At 38.3% G+C, this 22,861-nt stretch overlaps 1 protein-coding gene across 1 annotated transcript in view; it reads right to left on the bottom strand.

Moving 5' to 3' along the window:
* Positions 1-22,861, bottom strand: part of LOC136837165 (probable protein phosphatase CG10417) — a 224,056-nt gene that overhangs the window by 50,484 nt on the left and 150,711 nt on the right. Inside the window, exon 7 of the mRNA XM_067101836.1 lies at positions 20,484-20,698. Coding sequence (XP_066957937.1) covers positions 20,484-20,698 — 215 coding nt within the window. The remainder of the gene's footprint in view (positions 1-20,483; positions 20,699-22,861) is intronic.

The raw sequence follows: 22,861 nt of genomic DNA, 5'->3' as shown, positions 1-22,861 counted from the left end.
GGTCAGGGTATCATTATGCATGGGGGCGTGAAGAGCCAGCCGCCACGGGTTCCCCTTACCAAAGGGGGACAGTCTGGAGGCATCCGGAACAACATGAGAGTGCAGTACTGCTCCGGATTGGATAAATCCGGAGAGCAAGCTTTCCTGGGCCTGCATCCTTTGTGCCAATGACAGCACCGACTGACCAGAGGTCTCCAAGCTTGAAGCAAGCTGGGAAGAAAGGTCTTGAATCCTAGCTTCAACCCTAGAGTCCAACTTCTGCATCAGAAGTTCGGCAAAGGCCTCAGGGTCAAAGTTAGGCTGTGAAGGATTAGCCTTGGACACCCTGGATCTCGACCCTTTGGACGGGGGAGTAGCCTTACTAGTGGACGCCATTGGTTTAAGAGCCAGTGACGACCCCAAGGGAGCTGACGGATTAGACCTTTTAGGTCTAGAGGACTTTGGTAAGTCCTTCTTTTTCAAGGATTTCACCTTGGGGACAACGGACCTAGATCTGTCCTCAAGGATAGCTGGTTTAGGGAACCCTTGAAAGGAAGAAGAAGAAGAAGAAGGAGAACCAAAAAGGGGACTACCAAAACTCTCTCCCCCTGCCTCACTTACCACCTTACCTTCTACCTGGTGGTCCAAGTCCACGCTCATCGGTTTGAGGTGGATGTTGATAGCCGCCACCTCTTCCGTCACCTCTCCGCACAGGTTGTCTTCTTGGGAGGGTTGCGTCTCTTGCCGGATCCTCTCGATGATAGGGGCGGCCAATTCCGCTGGCACTGCAGCAGAGATCCGGGCTGCAGGGTAGAGGAGATTGCAGATCTCCTCCGACAAGACGTAAGGGTTGCCAGACGCAATGTTCCTCCCAAATCCGCCGACCCAGACCTTCAGGGTCGACAGCGAAGAGTCACGGATGATCCGGTCAGACTGTAAGAAAGATCAGGATTTACTGAGAATATTCTCCAATTACCCATATATGTCTATATAAATCATTAAAGTCAAAAAGAGACTAAAGGTTAGCGGTCTCTTAAAACTTACCAACTCATCCACCACTAGCTCGTACAGAGCGTAGCAGACTTCACAGCCATCTGGGTGCCAGACGATCAGGTCCCCAACGTGGACCGAGCAGCTGGAGTGCGACCTGCACACCTCGTGTTCACAGGGTTGTTGGAGAACCACTGTGCACCCTGGCTCCTGACAGCGTACCATCTGTAAGTGGAATGGCGGTACATGAGTAACGTCAAGGCAAGGCCCGCCGGAGTAGGTTCGGCAGTAATAGGCTACCTTAACGTAGATTATGAGTGATGAAACATGCGTGTCATCGGGCAAGACCAGCAGGAATTGAATCCGGTAGTACAAGACTAATACACAGATTTATGGGTGACGAAACATGCGTGTCATCAGGTAAAACCCGCCGGAATTGAATCCGGCAGTACAGAATAATAAACATAGGTTATGCTACAGAATGGCCAACTACTAATCATGGAAACAAAAGTACTCTAAGATAGTCTGGCGCTATGGTACTCCGCCATGATTTGCCACGGAAATCTCATTATGTCACATATTATGGAAACGGCATGAGGTGGCGGAAAGGAGTGTTCGCATATGCCCCAACTCCCAATCGCCTAGGGCAGGAACCACATAGTGGAGAGCGCCAACTAACCAAAAACCATACCCACCGGAGTGGTAACATGGACGATAACAACGAAAGATCCGACTAATCTGGCGGAGACTGAACATAGCGGAACTCATGACTGCATCCCTGGGACAGTGTTCGACGCTCCAGCTATAACTGTGGAAAGCGAGCAAACGAAACACTGCCCGCTAAGGGAAAGGTAGCAGAGTGGCAGAAACCTGGCGAACGGTGACCAGACGGTGGGTAGCACCCTCTGGAAGCCGAATGAAAACTCCCCACGGGGTGCCGAACGCAAGCGATCGGTTTCCCTCTGCTAGGAAGAAGCCTAGGTCGCTCGCCAAAAGCTAACTGATCAGGTAAAGAAGGACTAGGCTACATACAAAAAAACCTGTGCAACCTTCGATCCCAGCCTACCCTCCAAAACCAAAACTTCTTGGCTTGTTCAGGAAGGCCAGGATGAGCGCTACAGGTGAGGGGGGGGAGAGGAACCTCGCATAACCTGGCCACACCCTCCAAAACCGACAGCCTGGTCAGGTGGAAGACTATGAATTGAGGAGACCCTTCACTATTCTAACCTCACCCTCCAAGACCTCACGGCCTGGTCAGGTGGGCTAAGGGGGAAGAGTAACTCCCTCACTAGCCTAACCTCACCGTCCAAAACCTAACGGCCTGGTCAGGTGGGCCAAGAGAGAACGAGGAACTCACAAACCTAACAACTCCCTCCAAAACCTCAAAACGGCCTGGTCAGGTGAGCTAGGTAGCATGAGCATCATGAAAAGCGCCTATCCTGTCCAGCCTAACTCTCCGAAACCAATAACGGTACGGTTGAGTAGGCTAGGCTAAACCTAATCGAATAAACTACCTGACATCAAGAGTACTAACATAAAAAAGGGGACCATTCGATGAAAAGTTTAAAATTATATATACTTAAAAATATATACTTATGAATACAAAAATGACTCAGCGGCAGAGAGGGCCAAACAACAACCGATATGCGGGAAGCGGGGGTACCCAAGATGGCCGCCTCTGACGCCGAATCACATATAAACTAATCCAAGAATAGACATGTCATCCATCCTCGTACACATCAGTTATGATCATGAGCATAACAATACCACCATCTAGAAGGTACCAATTCGCTGGTGGAGGTTAGTTAGTTATAAATGATTTGTTTAACCAGACCTCTGAACTCTTTTAAGAAACCAGGGGAAAAGGGAGAAATTTATGATCAGAAAAAGGGGGAGGGGAATACCTCCATCCCTAGCCTAGATCAGTCAGAATCACGGGCTCCTAGCCTCCTATCAGCGAAATGGTAATTTCTACAAATAAGGCTCCAATGGAATGGAGCATGGATAAAAACTAGCAGAACTTCCTGCTAATAACATGCGAAGACTGAGGGTCAAGCATGGCAGAGGCAGACACAGCCCACGCCCGGCTGCGTAGCATTATTTAACCTGATAAACAATATATGAACAGTCAAATTATATGCCTCTGTAATAAAAAACCAAAAGGAAATGGTACTCAACTTAGATGGTGGGAATTCTGGGTGGGAAGACATGTCGAAACAGTAAAAAACCCAAAAACACGACACCAAGAAAAAACACGGTGTGATCTGAAAGCGTGCTAAATTGGAATGTTTAGAAGATGGCGGCCGGGGTGGTGGTTGGCTGGGTGCGGAGGATGAGGTTTAGAACGGCCCCTCACTTTTCGGGGTTTTGAGATCGGAGAGATCTATAGGACGGAGACCTGTGGTAGTGGCAACCACTCACCCCTTGTGTATAACGACACCATCTAATGGCATTCGATCCAGGGGTCGTAACCCTGGCATTATGGTTAGCTTTTCTCTGGTATACTTAGCAATACCTATACCTAGAAATCAGTGCTAATGGATTATTTCACTGGGTGACACAGGTCGAGCCCAGAAAATAAATTTTACTTCTGTAATTTTAGGATTTGATTTATACACCTCAGACAGAATAAGTAAATGAGAGAGAGCGAAAAGGAACTGATCATCTACCAGCTACAGGATACCAACTGGACTCAGGTAAGGCCAAGGGCCCTTTGTCAAGGTTCGACAAGGGCTTCAACATATTTTTTTCTTCTGTTTCCCTGTTTGAGTTCTGTATACTCTGAACACATACACCATCTTACTTCATAAGATCAATTTAATCTTTATTATCCCTTTATTTATCCCACCTGTCATCTTGACCCACAATGCCAACTCCAATTTGCCTTAGTCTCAACTCCGTTCCACTAGACCTTATACAGTACAGTAAACCCCCATATTCGTTGTCTCACGATTCGCAGACTCACCTATTTGCAGATTTCTCTATAAACGCATTATTCACTGAAAATCCGCCCATTCACAGTATTTTTCACTGAGAATATTCACTAATTACTGTATTTTCATCTCACTTTCATGACTAAATGCACTTTTTGTGATAAAACTATTAAAATAATCAGGTACTGCTTGAGTTACAATGTTTCACCTTAGGATAATTCAATTTTGCAGTGGGGTAAGCAATTAATACCAATACGACAATATTTATAAAATATTTTTAAATTTCGCACAGACGCAGGCAGTGAGAGACCAAATTATAATAGACCAGCTTCTTTTCCTCCAACTCTTTATCCCATCTTCTAGTTAAAAAAAAGTAAAAGTGAATGATAAAAGTATTGTTAGTAAAGTTATACTCTTGCGTAAATGTGTACAGCCATAAACAACCGACTGAGAAACTGTTGTTTTGTTTATCACCGAATCGGATAACAACAGCCCTTTAGCTTGTATTTCAACCATTGTACGGTAATGAACAATTACCGTAGGCTATAGTACAAATGATGTTAATTAGAATAGGAATTATATATTTTTACATTATACCCCTATTCGGTTTGGATAAAAGATCGGCAAGGAAATACAGGGAGTCCCCGGTTATCGGCGGGGTTCCGTTTCTAAGGGTGTGATGATAACCGAAAATTGGTGATTTTCGGGGGTTATCGACGCCAAAGAGAGTCAATTTTCAGTTATCGGCGCCGATAAGCGGAAATCAGCGATTTTCGGTGCAGAAAATTGCTGATTTTCATCGCTAGACAAGCCCCATAAAACCGGATCGCTGTTAACCAAACCCGCCGATAACCAAACCCGCCGTTAACCTGGGACTGCCTGTAAACTGCTAAATTTAAGCTCCAAGTTTTAGCTGAAGCTGAGAAAACAATATTCAAGCTGCTAATGACTATAAATTATCGTGCATTGGCAACATGGATGAAACTCAACCATACTTAAAATTGGTGAGAAAGTATTTTACTCAAAACTACTGGGCATGAAAGAACACATTACAGTATTGTACTGCTATTTTTACAGCAATACGCGATAAATACATAAAGCCTGTATTATGATGAAATCAAGTGAAAACAGCGAACAGAATCTTGACTTTTTTACACAAAACAAATGGCCCCAAAAGGTCAACGTCACCTATTAACGAAAAAACAGCTAAAATAATTTCACAACGAGACGTATTTAAGTTATATTTCGACTTAAAACACTCGGTACAGTATAACGAAAAATCCTTGCCCCATATAAAGTATCTAGAGATTCATTTATGCTAATTAAAAGCAAGAAAAGTGCTCTGCACTGAGTTAAACACGGCGAAATAAAAACCACGTAAACGATTTCCAAACCAAAACATTGATCGCAATTTATAATACAAAAGCAGTATAAGAATATATAGAATATTATTGGATACAGTGAATTAAGGCATAACATTTTAAAAGATCCATGGAAAAGATGCATATTTGTCATGTTGATTTTTGTATAATATGATATGTGAATATAGAGTACAGTATAATGTAGGCTACGCTACCATATATGTATACGATATACCATAGTGTAGGCTAAGCTAATTCTTGTTTGTTATTCAATTTCATTGTACTGAATTATCATAAGTCACTGCATGAACCTCCAGAATTAGCTGATATTAATAATTACTATACCGTGCATGTATAGAGTATACTTTATAGTGTAGGGTAGGCTACCATATATGTATACATGGTACTGAATACCTTAGTGTAGGCTGGGATATATTCGTGATATGTTTTTTCCAACAAAGATGGGTTTTTTGGAACCTAACCCCAACGTAAGTAGGATATTACTTGTATGAGCATTCTTAGTTTTTTTTTGTGTTTGAACTATCGAAATAGGAAGTTTTAAGTGTTTTTAGAAGGGTTCTAAGTATTCGTGGGTGCTAGCTATTCATGCGGGGTGTGTGTGTGTGTGGTGCGCATCCCACACAAATACGGGGAGTTTACTGTATATCTCAAATGCCACTAATATGACAAATGTTTAAGTACTTTGTATTTTTCCTAACATTCAAACCCGGTGTCTTTACATAGGGGGATTTACTTTCAGCGCAAGCTGGATGGTGCTGGCCATTTAACTAACAACAAAGTGGATATTGGTAGTTGGCTACCAATGGTAGGGGAGGAATCCCCACTGTCCAGTTGGTATGCATTCACTTTATGTTTTGGCCCAGGAAGCAGAATGAGGGGTGGCTAGAGGTGGGCCATTTATGTAAAAACTTCAGGTTTGTATGTTAAGAAAAATACAAATTATTTAAAATTTCAGCATTTGTTCCTACAAGTACACAAACCTTTGGTCTTTACATAAGGGAGACTTACTTCTTGGAGGGAGGATTCTGAGCAAATCTCTGAAGTGACTGGTAGTTCGCCTCACCTGCAGCTTCTTTCCTGGTCATGTAAGAGCAAAGGAAGGAGACCCATTCCTCTGATCTGTTAGACAAGTGTGATGTTCAACTGGCAGACTTCTGGGACTTTTGAATAATTGGAACTGCTATTGTTTCAGCTTCTTTAAATCTAACCTCCTATACAAGAATAAACTTCACTTTCCTTCCTGTCAGCTTCTCCATCAACTCTAAACTCTTTGTTTCCTACCACTCTTCCCAACATTTCCTGTGCTCATTTTCACTGAGATTGTACCATTTTCTTTTTTCTTTGAGACTCGAAATATTGAATTCTGTCCTTTATAAAAAAAAATAAGATCAATCACAACTGTGAGTCTTCTGTTCTCATCTACACTTGATACAGCAAATCTGGACACATTGGCTTTTGTTATACAGCATAACAACTTAGACCAAGATGATTTGCTAACCTTACTGCATACATTCTGCACTCACTCAAAAAAATCTTTGTAAGTTGTGTACAATACTAATGTTCTGAAGGAAAAGTAAAAGTGACAAGCATTTTACTCAAATCCTTCTGTGCATGTATGTTTGCATATGAGTCAAGCGTATTTTCTTTGTAGCCAGTTCAGCTGAATAATGAACTGAGAAAATAAAAAAAAAAAAAAAAAAAAAAAAATGCCGTATAGTACACAGCCACTTCTGTAAAACTTAGTATAGTAATCCCAACATTCTCCACTGTCCCGTGCACTTCTGTCTAAGCTCCTAACAGGTCTAGCGGTCTCTATCTATCTCCTTTTTCTATGCTCAACTGTGATCCCTACAAGTCTTTGTCCAGCTACTTTTACATTCTGTTTTACTATTTATTTTTTAACTGCTGGACACATTTTCACACTAGCTACTATCTCAAAATACAATGCACATTTATCGATTACTGTTACAATCTACACACATTCTCCTTCTCACGTTATTCATAAAATGCAAGGGTCATGCATTGCCAATTAGGCATATTTAGGACCATTACAAGCTGCAGTCAGCCATCATTCCTTAAAAAATACAAGGCAGTTCACTAAAACAATAACTTTAACCAGTATTATTATAGTAGAAGGCTCAAACAATTTTAATCCTCCATAATTTCCATATTGCAGTGAATCCCCTTTTTTATACATATGATTTTGGTCAAGCTCTTTTTCAATTCTGTTCCTATCTCTTCCTCTGTCAAGTTTTATATTCTATTAGGCTCTGTGATGACTGGGTCTCCTGCTGCTTTTACTAACCTGCCTGGTACTCAAGGCTGTCTTACAGCTTTTCTGTTTTTCTTTTTAATTAGCTTCTCCATCACATCAACATCCTCCTGTTCATATTCATTTTCTCTTTACAAGATTTTCCAAACACGGTTAAAACTTTTATTACCACACTAGGTCTTTGATATTAGTATCAGAAAAATTACTCTCCAAGGCTTCAAAATTACTCAAGCGATTAATCCTGGTATTGGTGAGGGTAATGCATCAGTTTTTCTTGTCCAATGGATGTGAGGGCTGAGATGCCTGGATTATAGTAGTGTTTGAGGAAGTTAATGGAAATGCAGCTGGATCTTAAATAAGCTCTAAATCATCAGAACTTATGTATCAACACTACTACTACTACCACGACTTTATCAGTATACTCAAATTGTAAACTTCTGAAAAAGTAATTACCATATTTCCCAGTGAAAAAAATGCTCTGGCCTGAAAGCCACACCCCACTTCTGACAAGCAAAATCTTGGAAAAAAAGTTTTCTTTCACAGTAAATAGACATGGTAAGTTTACACCCAAAGCTTACCCATAGCCCACAGGTACGATCAGCCTACACCTATGTAGACTAAAATATTCTAGTTCCTAATGCAGTGTTCAGCCCTATTGTGGTTTTTACCTTCCCTGGAGTATCTGTATTATCACTAAACATAATAGCATGCAGGTTTAGAATACAAACACAATATTATGATATGTAGATCATTCGAGCTGGCAACACTGCCGTCTTTGTTTTGGTTGTCGCACTATTTGTATTTGTTTGTCTCAATGTGTTGAAGTGCCTCGACTTTAGCTGATGCAATTTATTTTTATATCAGAGAAAGGAGTTATACAATGGAATATTAAAAATACTGAGTAATAACTTATAGTTACTTTACATTTCATTCTTCAAAACCTGAAAATATTTTGCACTTCATTACCACATGAACATCCCACCTCAAACTGAACAAAACAGCAACAATACAAAAAAATACAAATAATGCATGTACACAAGAAAAACCATTTGTCTTCAGAATCCAGGAAGCTAACTGCAGTCATCCATATCCTTGAATCCAGAAAATTTCACGGGTGTCATCCACATCACTAACATCACTGTCATTACAAGGGTTGTCAATACTGTCCGTCTAAGAGTACCTTCAAACAGAATGTTATCTTCTGTCCCATCAAAAGCATTAGTGATGCCATATATTTTTAACAATTCTATTACTATTTCAGTCTTCAGAGCATTCCATGATTTCTATACCCAAGTGCAAAAGTGAAAAATTTCTGGCTATCGCAAATGACACATTGGTTTGGGGTCATGGTCTGCTTCTTCCTGTGTTTGCTCACCAATCCTGTTGTTAACACGTCATGGACAAGTAGCGATTCGATGAAAAGCCTTTCTTGTGGAAACGACACTGTGGTATCTCATGCCATGCCTTTGTAACATGGCGCAATATTCGGTCCACATTACATCAGAAGTGGCCGGATATTAGGAACCAATCATTGCGCAGAAAATAAAAAAACTCCTTATATGGGAATAACGATTGCCATCGTTAGCTCCACCTATACAGGGGTATATAAGCTTCCAGGAGAGACTTCCCAAGACAGAAATATAGACAGACAGAGACAGTACTCAAGAGGTCAGACAAAGCAAGGTTCCAATGGGGGTATCCCCTTCAGACGCCCCTTACTCTTCTCCACAAAATCTTGTCCTGCCCAAAACAAAGAGAAGCAGCCAGCCCTTCCGGCTTGTGAAGAGAAGTCCCTACGCTCTCCATGTTCAAGACGAGGTGAAGCAGCGAGCCTACATAACAGTGACGAAGAAAAGTAGTAAGCCCTTCCTGCCTATGACAAAGTGAAGCAGTCAGCCCTTCCTGCCTGTGACAACATGAAGTAGTCAGCCCTTCCTGCCTGTGACAATGTGAAGTAGTCAGCCATTCCTGCCTGTGACAACATGAAGTAGTAAGCCCTTCCTGCCTGTAGCGGGGATGAGTCTTTAGCCCTTCCTGCCCTCCACTGCGCAATCTCCGGATTCTTGAAGAAACAGCATTTGTCGCCTCATCTTAAAGACATCCTTTTTGCAACTTCTACGAGTCCGTGGTCATCGTACCAGCAACATATCTGCTGAGTTCCCAGCCGCCCTTCTGTGACGTCTTCAAGCCCGAGGTCATCAAGACAGCATCATCTCTTCAGCTGAAACCCCCGCCACGAAAGGATAACTCACCAATTCACCATTAAGTATTAAGACTGCTCTACCTTGCAACCAGTTCACCCTATCTATAACTGCTTAGATTTATTTTGTTTAGTGTTACGTTGAATGAGAGCAAAGGGGAAACAACATTTCATTTTCTTTGTAAACACGGTTATGAGGTTGTGAATAAATGTGTTGTAGTATTGCGAGAGTTTTTTATATTCATTTCCCATATTTCAATTGCTGGTGTTGAAACATTGTTGTCTGGAGTTTGAAAGAACCTGGAACGATTCTTGCATCGTGACAGTTCTCTATGCCAGTCCATGCTCCTTCATAAATCTGTAGGGCCAGCTTGGCATACAACGAAACTCCCCTAAACCTTGTACTGCTGCCCTCACTCTTGATTAAATAATAATGGTTTTCGCTGACACTGCATTACCCAAATTTCCCTCCCCAACTATCCAATCCTTCACTGATTCCTCCAGTTCTTCATTTAGCTGCAAAGTGATGCAGATTACATTTACTTCTTGATGCAGGCTTCAAATGGACCTCTTGCTTTATCCAGTAGCAAATCATTTTCTAAGTTGGAGATGGTCCAAATTCCGTCTCTGCAGCCCTGTTGCCATGTTGTTTGGCATATTCAATTATTTGTAGCAGGTGGTGTAGGAATGCTTCTAGTTTCTTGGTGCCATAATATCTTCAGTCAGTCGCTCTGACATTAAATCATTATTGTACAAACAAGTTTGAAGGTTTGCAAGTCCCACCTATTCACCTCTGCCCACCCACACAAAGGAGGAATTAAGGGGGCATGAGATAGGCTAGCTTGGTGTACCAAATTCTGCATGCCTATACATTCATATAATATGGTATGTGTAAAATTTAGCTTTACCAAGAATCTGGTATTTTCTTTTCTAGAAAATATGGTTATGCTGAACATAGCGTGGTGACAGTTTATGCCGATGCAAAGTGTTTCATGTTTATACATCTGAAAACAATAGAAAGACAGCAGTGTTTTGTGTGTTACAATTTACCGAAATCCTTTTTACAAATTCAAATTTTTGTTTTTGGGTCTTAAAATGTTCTTTATTTTCAAGTTCCAAGTTTAAAACTACACTGGATGCCTGGGATTTGCATGAGACAGGTACCGCAACCCCCTGAGAACCACTAAAACCTGTGAATACTTGACGCCCCTCTAAAAACACTTATAACTGCCCTATTTTAATAGTTCCAACACCAAAGAGGCCCCTCTAAGAATGCTAATAACAGACTATTATAATAGTTTTATCATAAAAAATGCATTTGGTCATGAAAATGTGAAAATTACAGTAATTAGTGAATATTTCTCTATGAAAAATTCCACGAATAGGAGAATTTCCCACAAATAATGTGCGTATACGTTCCACAGAAAAATCCACGAATAAGTGAAGCCATGAATCCAGAACTGCAAATAGGTGGGGGCCCACTGTACAGAAAACAATAATCACCTTCATCTGGTCTTGCTAACTGAATGCAGCACATTTCATCACAGAACTGTGGCGGTATTCAAACCCACAAACAAAACAACAAACAACACTCACCCTGATCTTCGGTTGCTGGAGATGGATAAAGGTCGCCGTAACAACCACAACCGCAAACAACCACAAACACAACAAGGAAATACAAAAAAAAGAAACAGAACACACACACAAATAAACAGCACACCAACAAGAAAACCAACAACTCCCAGAAAAGCATACGACAAAACTGTCCCACACAAGAACCACTGACCGGCACTAGCTCTGACCAAAGACTCACTCAAAAACCGAAAAATCCTTCACATATTCCACAGACAGACAGCGCCGTAAACAAACTAACGACCTCATCCCTCTTCCAACAACCGAAGCACTCACTAACGACAATTACACTCGCTCTCTCTCTCTCTCTCACAAAACGTTGGGAAATGCTAAATACAAACAAATTTATTCATCCCTCTATAGAACAACTGAACACAACCATAACAAATAATTATGTGTTTGGTTAATATAGTCTTGCTATACAATAGTACAATTTACTGCTAAGCTCTTTTAACATGCTACAGTTTTCATGTTTGTCAGTTAAAAATATTGTAAATGAGGGTTGCTTTGGTAGAGTAAAAATAACTATATTGATATACAAATAAGTTACTATAGCCCATTGACTTGCCTGTAGTCTGCTGATATGGGAATGAATCTTTGTAGGTAAGTAAGTGACATTTTTTCTGTTTTTATGATACATTTTTTTATTTAATATTTTTAAGTACAATTTATACACTTCGTTCAGAGGTCATATACAGAATTCTGATTATTGTTTAGCAAAAGATAACCTTCTTCTCGGATGAGGATAGGCCTATGAAAAATTTGACCTTTGGCCTCTTGAACACACGGTAAATTCAAAGACTCATTTTATTTGTCATGTTAAAAGGAAATGGTAAATGTTTCCAAACACACATATGCAAACTTATACACAAACACTACTCTTCTAATCATGACTGATGGCATCTGTGTTAGGTAATGAGCCATGTCTTGTTCTTCCTCACCCGAGGATGTTTCACTTATTAGCTGTCTTGTTCAACTGGTCCTATCCCTGTATTTTGTCTGCATAGCTACCTTGCGTAAAATATGGTAGTGTATCATTAAGTAGTAGTATTAAAGTAGTTTAACCAGACCACTGAGCTTACTTTCAGCTCTTATAGGTCTGGCCCGAAGGTTTAGGATAAAATACCACATAGGCTCACATTCTCATACTATAACACATACAGTAAAACCCCCGTATTCGCGGGGGATGCGTACCACATGCCCCCCGCGAATAGCTAAAATCCGTGAATACTTAAAACCTCTCTAAAAACACTTAGAACTGCCTATTTTGATGGTTTAAACACAAGAAAAACCCTTTAAAAATGCATATACCTGAGTATTTTAATAGTTTTATCACAAAAAAGCATTTAGTCATGAAAATTATGTGAGAATTAAGTAATTAGTGAATATTTCTCAGTGAAAAACACAGCGAATGCACAGATTTTCCGCGATTCATGGGCAGATACGTTCCACAGAGAAATCCGCAAATACGTGAGTCCGCGAATACAGGGGGTTTACTGTACACACAATAAATACATTTACTCATGCTTCCACACTAAAAAGGTATATTAAAATTCATAATAAGTAATATTTAAAAAAAAAAACTTTAATTTAAATTCGACAAATGCCATTTTTGTACTTTTATTATTTACTAATTTTTATATTTTATCTATCAAACCACAGTTCCTCATGAACAACAAAATCAGAACAACTGAAAATGGAGAAGATTCTGATACAATTTCATTTATTGATTTATTCCCTAAAGTTGACAGTCACTGATGGTCATTCTTTGGACACTCACGTAATATATCTGACCATTATCATCACCCTGCACTCTGAGCACTCGGGAGCCTGGCCACGTGGGCTGCTCATTAAGTGCCCATGTGTCAGACGAGTATGGCCTATTCTGAGACGTGTTAGAATTACTTGTGCGTGTCTCTCTCTCTGATATGATGAACCCCATTTTTAACATGGGTTTTATTTGTTTCAATTTATTAAATTTATTACTTTCAGGTTCTTCATTCCATATATATTGCCATTTATTTATGATACCCATTTTTGTGTGAGTTACATAATCAGTAACAGGGATATTCACATTTGATCTTGTCATGTGGGTTGCTTCCATGGCTGCTTTGTCTGCATCTTCATTTCCTTTGATCCCTATGCCAACATATTTCTACATTTTTTCCATTATTATAAGTTATGGATATAATTCAATTTGTTGTATTATATTATTTTTTTATTTGTAACTCTGAATAGCTTCTATAGCCCTCTCGAGTCACTAAAAATCACAAAATTATTGAATGATTCTTTAATTATTTTTATAGCTGACGCAATTCCATACAATTCTGCTGTAAATACCGAACATTATTAGGAAGAGAGAACTAATAAGTTTTCTCTTGGGACACTGCAGCATATCCCACTCCATGTTCCGATTTAGATCCATCTGTATATATTGCGTAATGTGGACCTTTTCGGCTTATATGCTCTATTGTATCTTGTCTATGGTGTTCTGGTGTATACAAGTTACTTTTTGATATATCATCCAGGGAGGAGGTGATTTTATTATTAAAGGCACTTATATATTTATATTCAGCGACTAAAACAGTTTTCTAGCTGTAATTGGGAAAGGTGGTGGATGGTTATTTATAAATACATCTCTTAATTCAAATAATTTATTTGTTGGAGAATTACTTGTTTGAATTCTTAGAGCACTTTTCATTGCTACTAGCTCTGTATGAAGAGCCAAAGGCAGTTCACCAAATTCAACTTGTAACGATGATTTTGGTGATGATCTAAAGGCTCCTGAGCATATTCTAAGGCCTTCATTGTGTACAGAGTCTAACATTTTCAGCGCTGCATCAGATGCTGACCCATATACTTCGCTTCCATAACCAATGATGGACAGAACTGTTGCTTTATACAGTACAGTAAGGTTATGTCTATCAGCTCCCCAAGTAGTGTTCAATAGTTTTCTAATTAGATTTAATGCTCTTTTACTTTTAGATTTTACATATGTAATGTGGGCTTTCTAGTTCAAGTGAGTATCAAATACTAATCCTAAAAATTTTGCTGTTTGGCCAATTGGTATACAGGCAGTCCCCGGTTATCGGTGGGGGTTCTGTTTGCGACAGCGTGATGATAACCGAAAATCACCGACAACTGAAAATTGGCGATGATAGCGCCGATCCTGAGTTATCAGCTGATAACCGGGGGCCCAGCACTGCCAATAACCAGGAATCGGTGTTGAAAATTCGGTTATCGTTGTCGCTAGACAAGTGCCGTAACATCGGATAGCCAATACCTGAGGTCGCCGATAACTGGGGACTGCCTGCTTTCTGATTTTTAAATCTATTTCTTCACCTTTTTTCCACGTTTTATTTTTATAAAACATGATTGCTCGAGTTTTATCTATGGAAAATTTAAAGCCTACAGATGAGGCCCATTCATCTATTTTTACTATGCTTGTATTACTGATTCGTTCTGCATGTTTTAATCGGGATGCTGAATAATACATGGCAAAATTATCCATATACAGGTTACTTTTAATGCCCACAGGTAGATTATTACTGATATCATTAATTGCTAAAGTAAACAGTGTGCAACTAAGGACGCTGCCCTGTGAAACACCATTTTCAAGAGGAAATGTTCTAGACAGAACATCATCAACTCTCACATGAAAACTGCGATTTGTCAGAAAGTTTTGTATAAACTTAGGTAAATGTCCACGGATGATGTTGTTTTTTAAAGTTTTTAATATAGCACACCTCCATGTAGTATCATATGCTTTTTCAACCTCCATGTAGTATCATATGCTTTTTCAATGTCAAAAAAGACATCTGCAGTAACTTGTTTTCGTTCAGAACTTCTACGTATATGGTCTTCTAAGTTAGAGAGAGAATCTAATGTAGATCTGTTACACTGTGACCTGAACTGAATGGGAGTGAAAATTTTATTTTTTCAAATGTGCCATGTTAGTCGAGCATTTACCATTTTCTCTAGCAATTTGCATAAGCAGCTTGTTAAAGAAATTGGTCTGTAATTATTTACATTACTGGGATCCTTTCCAGGTTTGGGAATGGGAATTATTATAGCTTTATGCCATTCATCTGGAAATAAATTTTGAAGCCATAAATGATTATAAAACTCTAATCTAATAAGTATGACTCTGCCAAAGGTGCTAAGTGGCAGATCATCTCAAAACAAATACTGTCACCTCCAGGAGCAGATTTATTGCTGTTCGAGAGAGCAAATTCCAACTCTTCCATATTAAATTTTCTATTATAATATATATTTTCTATGGTTTCAAAATTCATTGTTATTAATTCTATACTATTTTTCTTTGTACAGAAATGCTCATCTCAATTTTTATCACTGCTTACTTTTGCTAAACTTTCTCCTATTGCATTCCCTACTTCTTTAGGATCGTGTTCTTTTCCCATCTTTTATTATGGCATGTCTGGATGGTTTAACATGGGTACCATTAATTTTCCTGAATTTCTCCCATATTTTTTGTATGGGAGTACAGTACTATTAGAGAGATCTGATGCATATTTCCTCCAAGAAAAGATTCTTCCTTGAACTACTTCTCTTTTACATTTTGCAGACATTTTGTTATATAGAGGTTTTAATGTATCAATTTCTAATAACAATACAGTCATTTATCGTAAAGTTCCTTCTAATATCGGTAATGTTTTGTTTATTTTACTGAACTTTCTATTCAAATTATCTAACTGTCTTCCAATTTGGTGTTTTATTTTTATTAATTCTGTTAGTTTTTCAGACCACCATGGGACTTTGTGTTTTGTTGGATGAGCTTTTGATTTTGGTATTGCATTATCAGCAGCATCTTTAATGAAATCAACAAGAAATTTATCAGTTTCATTATGGTCCTTTAAATATTCAAATGGTGGGATATTTCTAGTGTGGAATTCATATTGCTCCCAATCTGCTTTGTAAATGTTATATTGAGGGACATGCTTGGTGGGATAATTTTGTAATAGTGAAATTAATATTGGGAAATTATCACTTGTGTGCAAGTCAACAACTGTATTCCAATCCAATCTGTCTACTACGTTTGCTGTACACAGAGTTAAGTCGATTGAGGAAAATGTTCCGTGTGCTTTAGAAAAATATGTGCTGATTTCATTATCATTTATACAGCACATGTCGTATGAATCTATGAATTATTCCATTTTACTTCCTGCTCTATTTGAGTTTGTACAATTACAGTCCCACATCAGATTGTGACCATTAAAATCACCCACTATTAATGTAGGTTCCTTGGCATTACTAAGTAATTCTGTAAGTTTGTCAATGTTGTAATTTTTACTAGGTTGGTTGTATAAATTATAAATTACATAATCATTGTTTTTTATGCATATTCTAATACTTGATATTTGCAGATCAGTAAAGTTTACAGGCACTTTGTCATAACATACTTTGTTATGTACATATATAGCAGTACCTAAATTTCCTTCTCCCTCCCCAGATGTAGATGCTAAGGTATATTTATGTATTGTTGATATTGTTTTGTTGACATGTTGTAAACATAATATCATTGATTCATACTCTTTTAGTAATCGTTGTATCTCTCCTAGGTGTTATCTGGTCTCCAGACCATTTACGTTCCATTGTATAATATAGTTATTGAAAATATTTTATCATAGCGGTTGAGTTTTACTCTCTTTTTTTATATTATCAACTTGGATTTTTTTCCAATAATTTACTCAAGACATTCACTTGTTTTTCTTTGTAATATACAAAGTGCTCAATGCACATGCACCTTTTCTCATGGGTACTCAAATCCGTGGTTTCTTTTTTTCTATATTTCATAAAAGTTCTATAATTTTGTTAAACCATCTTTTGTTGTGTTTTTGTTAATATTGCACAATTCCACAAAACAATCATTACATCTCCATGTATTTTCATGAACATTCCTTGTTTCATTTGCTCTTGTACCAATTATTGGTGATGGAGTAATCTCTTCTCCCTTGACATAGTCACTGTTATCTTTAACTTCAGTGTTTTGGATATCTGTATCCATTTGTTTTACTATTATTCTAGGAGATAGAGGTATATTCTTAGTTTGTTTTTGTTCTTTCTTCACATCCTTTGTCTTTGGTTTAACATATGTTGCTCTAATTATAGTTGTTTTTTTTTTGTTTTGGGTGTTCTCACTAAAGAACTTTTTTTATCTTTAATTTCCACTCCATCATCACCCTCTTCTGTTACTTCTGTAGTAGCATCCTCCTGTGTTCCTATTTGCATTAATATTTCAAATGAATTGGATAAAATATTTACTGTTTTAGTTTTTATTTCTGAAGCATTAATTTCTTCTTGAGATTTACTTTTCTGTGCCCCGTTATTTCTATTTATATCCATTTTTGTTTCATTATTGGTTCGTTATTGAAGAATATGTGTTTCTTAGACAGATCTTGAATTCCTCTTACTTTCAATTCTAATTTAGCTTTTTTTACAGACATTCCAGTTCTTTCTTGTAATATTTTTAATTCTGTATTGTATATATAGTACATACATTCTTTGGATCTTGCATGATGGTTTGGCCACAGTCTATACACTTTGGCGCGCTGCACTTCCTTTGTGTGGCGTGTTCTTCAGATCCACAATACACGCACACAGGTTCATTTTGACAATATCTTGTCGCGTGTCCATATTTACTACAATTTTTACACTGTAGCGGCTTTGGGACGTATGGTCTTACTTCTCTGGTTTGGCCTAAAAATGATATTTTAATGATAAAATAAAGTTTGTTCATACTTACCTGGCAGATATATATATTCATAGTGCCCGCCCACCTCCCCTCAGGAGACAGTGGCACTAGAAAATCTGAATAGAAAATGGGAATGGTTCCTGATACCCGCCTCCCAGCGGCGGGAATGGGTACTAACCACCTGATCTCCCACTGCGTGTGTCGTAAGTTTTGAAATTCTGTCGGACTATCAGAGAATACAGCTATATATATATCTGACAGGTAAGTCTCATGAACAAATTTTTATTTTCTGAGGTACATCTTGACCTTCAAATTTTATTTTGGCAATTTTCAAGATTTGTTTATTCATCTGTTTACTTGGCAGATCATACAGTTCACAATCCTGTACTTGGGGTATCTCTTTTTAAGTGAGTCCAATAGGATTTTCTTTTCAACTGGCTCATTATTATTCTCAGGAAGTAAAATAGTACCCTGAATACTGTTCATAGTATAATGTTTTTTTCATTTTTATATTTATGTTATCTATATTTTTCATAGTTAAATAATTTTCAGACTGACTTTTTGTTGAGGCTTCTTATTATAAGCCATGTCTTTTCTTTTATTTGTCCAAACGACATTTCAGTCGTAGAGTGTCTGCTCAATAAATAATTTTCCAACTTGAGTGCTGAAATTTTTTGGTCAGTTTCTAAGGTTAGAAACTTTGACAAACTGCCACTCCCAAAAGGGGAGTCAAAGTGGGTCAAGATGGGTCAAGACAGTATTTGCTTTTTTTTTGGTTTGCTTTGTACTGGAGCATATGGTTCCAGTGTAATTACATTAAGATTTTTGGGGGATTTTTCTAGACAAACGATGTCAGAGGCGGTTTCAGAGGTCATTAACTGTGCCGAGTCAGTGTCATCAAAAGGCCCAGGGGTACTTGAATCCTTATAATTACTGTTCACAAAGATTTAAGTGTAAGAAAAAAAAAAAAAAAAAATAACAAATAAACCTGAAAACCTTAAAAAGATATCATCAGCCTTTCACGGAGTTTATTCTTCCAGCAATGGCACAAGTGAGAAGCGACTCCCAAATGTCCACTCCCTACCCTACCCAACACGGGATGGCACAACACGATTAGAGTGGCCCAAATGTAAGCCAAACCCGCTTGCTAGGACTGACATTACTGGAACACAATCATCCCCACCGTAATCATGTTGTGGGCAAACCAGATAGAATGCCGAGAGTCCTATCCCTAGAACCAGAACCCCCTGGAATCCATGGTCCAGCCCTAAAGAATAGTTCCACCTGATATCTCTCACGTCCAAACATTACCGGGCAGTTGATGGTCCTACCACAGTTCCCATTATTTAGCTTCGGATATAAACCCAATCCCAGTTATGATATCTTTTCCTATTTATCAGGTCCAGTAAATTTTAGCAGAAGCGGAAAATTCCGCAAAGATTAATTCAAAGAAAGATATAATGGTATATGGGACTCTTAGACTCAAACCTGGGAACAGATTCCAGGGGTTCAACAGCCCCCTCACCACGTCAGGGTGGTCCCAAATTGAGGGGGGAGTGTATCATTAAAACCTACTACATACTGCATACTATGCACCAAAAGAATTAAGCCAGGTGAAAAAAGGAAAATGCACTTCAGTCTGCCATAAGTCTTGCATTCTTAAAATCATATTACAAATCATGATATGCATATATGAAACAAATGAAATAAAATTTCCATTAATAATCTATGGATACACACAACAGTATCAATCTGCAAGTCCTGAATTCACGAAACTGTTCCTTGGATGTTACTGACATGTGAAAGTAGTGATCATGTCAGTACTGAATGTGCACAATTTTTGGTTGCCATTAGTATTTCTTAATTAAAATAATATAATTGTATTTATACAGCATTTACATTTTTTAAGACGTAATAAAGATACTCTGTAATGTAGATTTGACATATGAAGGGATCCTTGATAAAAACAACTGCATAAGTCAAAGGATGACTGTTTCTAGCTTTTATATTCAGGTCAGTGGGTGTGATTATTACAGTACTGGTACAATGTAAGTGTACAGGCAATCCACACTTACCGTCGGCATCAGTTAAGGCGATCTGGTTTTACGGCGCTTGTCTAGTGACACAGTTAACTAGATTTTCAGCGCCAATCTCCGCTTAACGGTGGCACCGATCTTTGGTTAGCAGCACCAATACCCGGTTAGCGGAACCAATGTCCAGTTAACAGCACTGTTAAGCAGGTTATTAAAGCTATTATTGCTGATTTTTGGTGGGCAGTGATTTTCGATTAGCGGCGCTCGGGCAGGAACGGAACCGTCGCCGTTAACCGGGGACTGCCTGTATAAATATGATTATGTAAGAAAGGCAATGCAAGGATACTTACCTCTTCACATATAGTAGAAAGTTTTTTATTTTCAGCTAATCTTTCTGATACAAAGGTACAAGCTTCCTCAGAAGAGAGAGAGTTCCAAATGCCATCACAGGCCACAATCATGAACTGATCTTGAGGGCTAAGGGTCATTGACTGCACATCAGGCAGAGGGCTAATCATCTGTTCTTCTGGTGGTAAATTTTTATTCTGCTTGTAACCATGGTCACCTGTTGGATGAAGTGGATAATGCTTGATAATCAAATGCATCGTTAAAATTTAAAAACCAATTTAAAAAGATTATTACCATATTAGCCAGAAAATAAGTAAACCCTAATTTTGAAAACCATATTCTACAAAAATGAAAAATACCGCATCTTCACTACTCTTCCCATCATAGATTAAATAAATGAAATACCGTCCAACCTCTTTAAACCAGCTCCCTTCGGACCAGGCCATAGCCAGGCCACAGAAAATCGCAGATGACCGAAATCACCCATAAAAAACCTGTATGTAAACAAAGTCTTGCGAGCTTATTCCACATATATAATGCTGTGTTATCAAAAGCAGAACAAAGCTTATAAATAATCAGTCATTCGTTCGGTTTAGTTTCTTATGAAAATTCTGGCCTGCTCCATAAGTATCTCCCCAGAAATGCTTACACTTTCAGTTCGTTTGAGCTTAAATCACTTTATAGGTCGCTGACCGCCAAATTTCAAGTAATTATTAATTTTTAGTTTTTTACAGTTTTAGACTGGTATATGTCTTAATAAACATATCCTGAAATAATATAAAAAAAATTTTTTTTAGGTGGGTCCTTTACATTTTTGTTCACCGCATTTACTAGCATTTGAGCGGCATTGAGCGAAAAACTGTTGCAAAATTTCTGAATGACTTTTTAGGGGGAAGCGAAAAATTGTCGCAAAATTTCTGAATGACTTTCTAGGTGGAAGTGAGAAGTATACTTTACTTTCCTACTAAAATACACATTATTTGCAATAAAAAACTGTCTCTTTCTCTCAAAAAATATATCACAGTAAATATGTATCCATCTTTCTCGAGGGCAATATCACCCTATGAGTGACAAATTGTCATACAATGTCTGTATGACTTGCCGATTCTGGATAGTATAACTTCAGAAATTTACTTCATTATCCTATTAAAACTACTCATTTTCTACAATAAAAGCTTGTTCATTCTCTAAAAAAAAATTATCAAATCAAAGTAAATATATCTATGTATCTCGATATTCTGAACTCATCATAGTCGTATCACAGATATACCAAGCCAACTAGTATACATACATTTATTTCTTGACATTTTTAGTGCGTACTTTCGGAAATATGAAATTATATACATACGTAACAGTTCCAATCAGAGCGATTTGTGTGCTTCTGGCCCATATATATATATATATATATATATATATATATATATATATATATATATATATATATATATATATATATATATATATATATATATATATATATATATATATATATATATATATATATATATATACATATATATATATAATAATATTTCTGACTCACGTCAAAATCGAACCCAGGTCTCTCAGGTGGAAAGCAAGGCGCTTTACTGGGCCATACAAGTCTAAAAGTTGGAACCTGAGAGCAACTGCACCCAGGAATTACCTGGGCAAGCTAACTGCTTGCATACCAGTGAATTTCCCAACTTCCCGACTCAGCAATGACCCAATAGACAACATTTCATTCGAATTATCCCTTCTGAGTGAATAAGATAGAAATCATCAACACACAATCACGTGTGGAACAGAAATAAATTTCTGACTCACGTCGGGGATCGAACCCAGGTCTCTCAGGTGGAAAGCAAGGCGCTACCCACTGGGCCATACAAGTCTAAAAGAAGTTGGAACCTGAGAGCAACTGCACCAAGGAATTACCTGGGCAAGCTAACTGCTTGCATACCAGCTCTCAGTTTTCCCCAACTTCCCGACTCAGCAATGACCCAATAGACAACATTTCATTCGAATTATCCCTTCTGAGTGAATAAGATAGAAATCATCAACACACAATCACGTGTGGAACAGAAATAAATTTCTGACTCACGTCGGGATCGAACCCAGGTCTCTCAGGTGGAAAGCAAGGGCGCTACCCACTGGGCCATCTTATTCACTCAGAAGGGATAATTCGAATGAAATGTTGTCTATTGGGTCATTGCTGAGTCGGAAGTTGGGGAAAACTCTGGTATGCAAGCAGTTAGCTTGCCCAGGTAATTCCTTGGGTGCAGTTGCTCTCAGGTTCCAACTTCTTTTAGACTTGTATGGCCAGTGGGTAGCGCCTTTTCCACCTGAGACCTGGGTTCGATCCGGCGTGAGTCAGAAATTTATTTCTGTTCCACACGTGATT

The sequence above is a fragment of the Macrobrachium rosenbergii genome, chromosome 58 (assembly GCF_040412425.1).
Source record: "Macrobrachium rosenbergii isolate ZJJX-2024 chromosome 58, ASM4041242v1, whole genome shotgun sequence".
In the NCBI taxonomy this organism is placed as follows: Eukaryota; Metazoa; Arthropoda; class Malacostraca; order Decapoda; family Palaemonidae; genus Macrobrachium; species Macrobrachium rosenbergii.
Note: the sequence above shows the minus strand (reverse complement) of the source record. Positions and strands in the feature narration are given on the sequence as shown.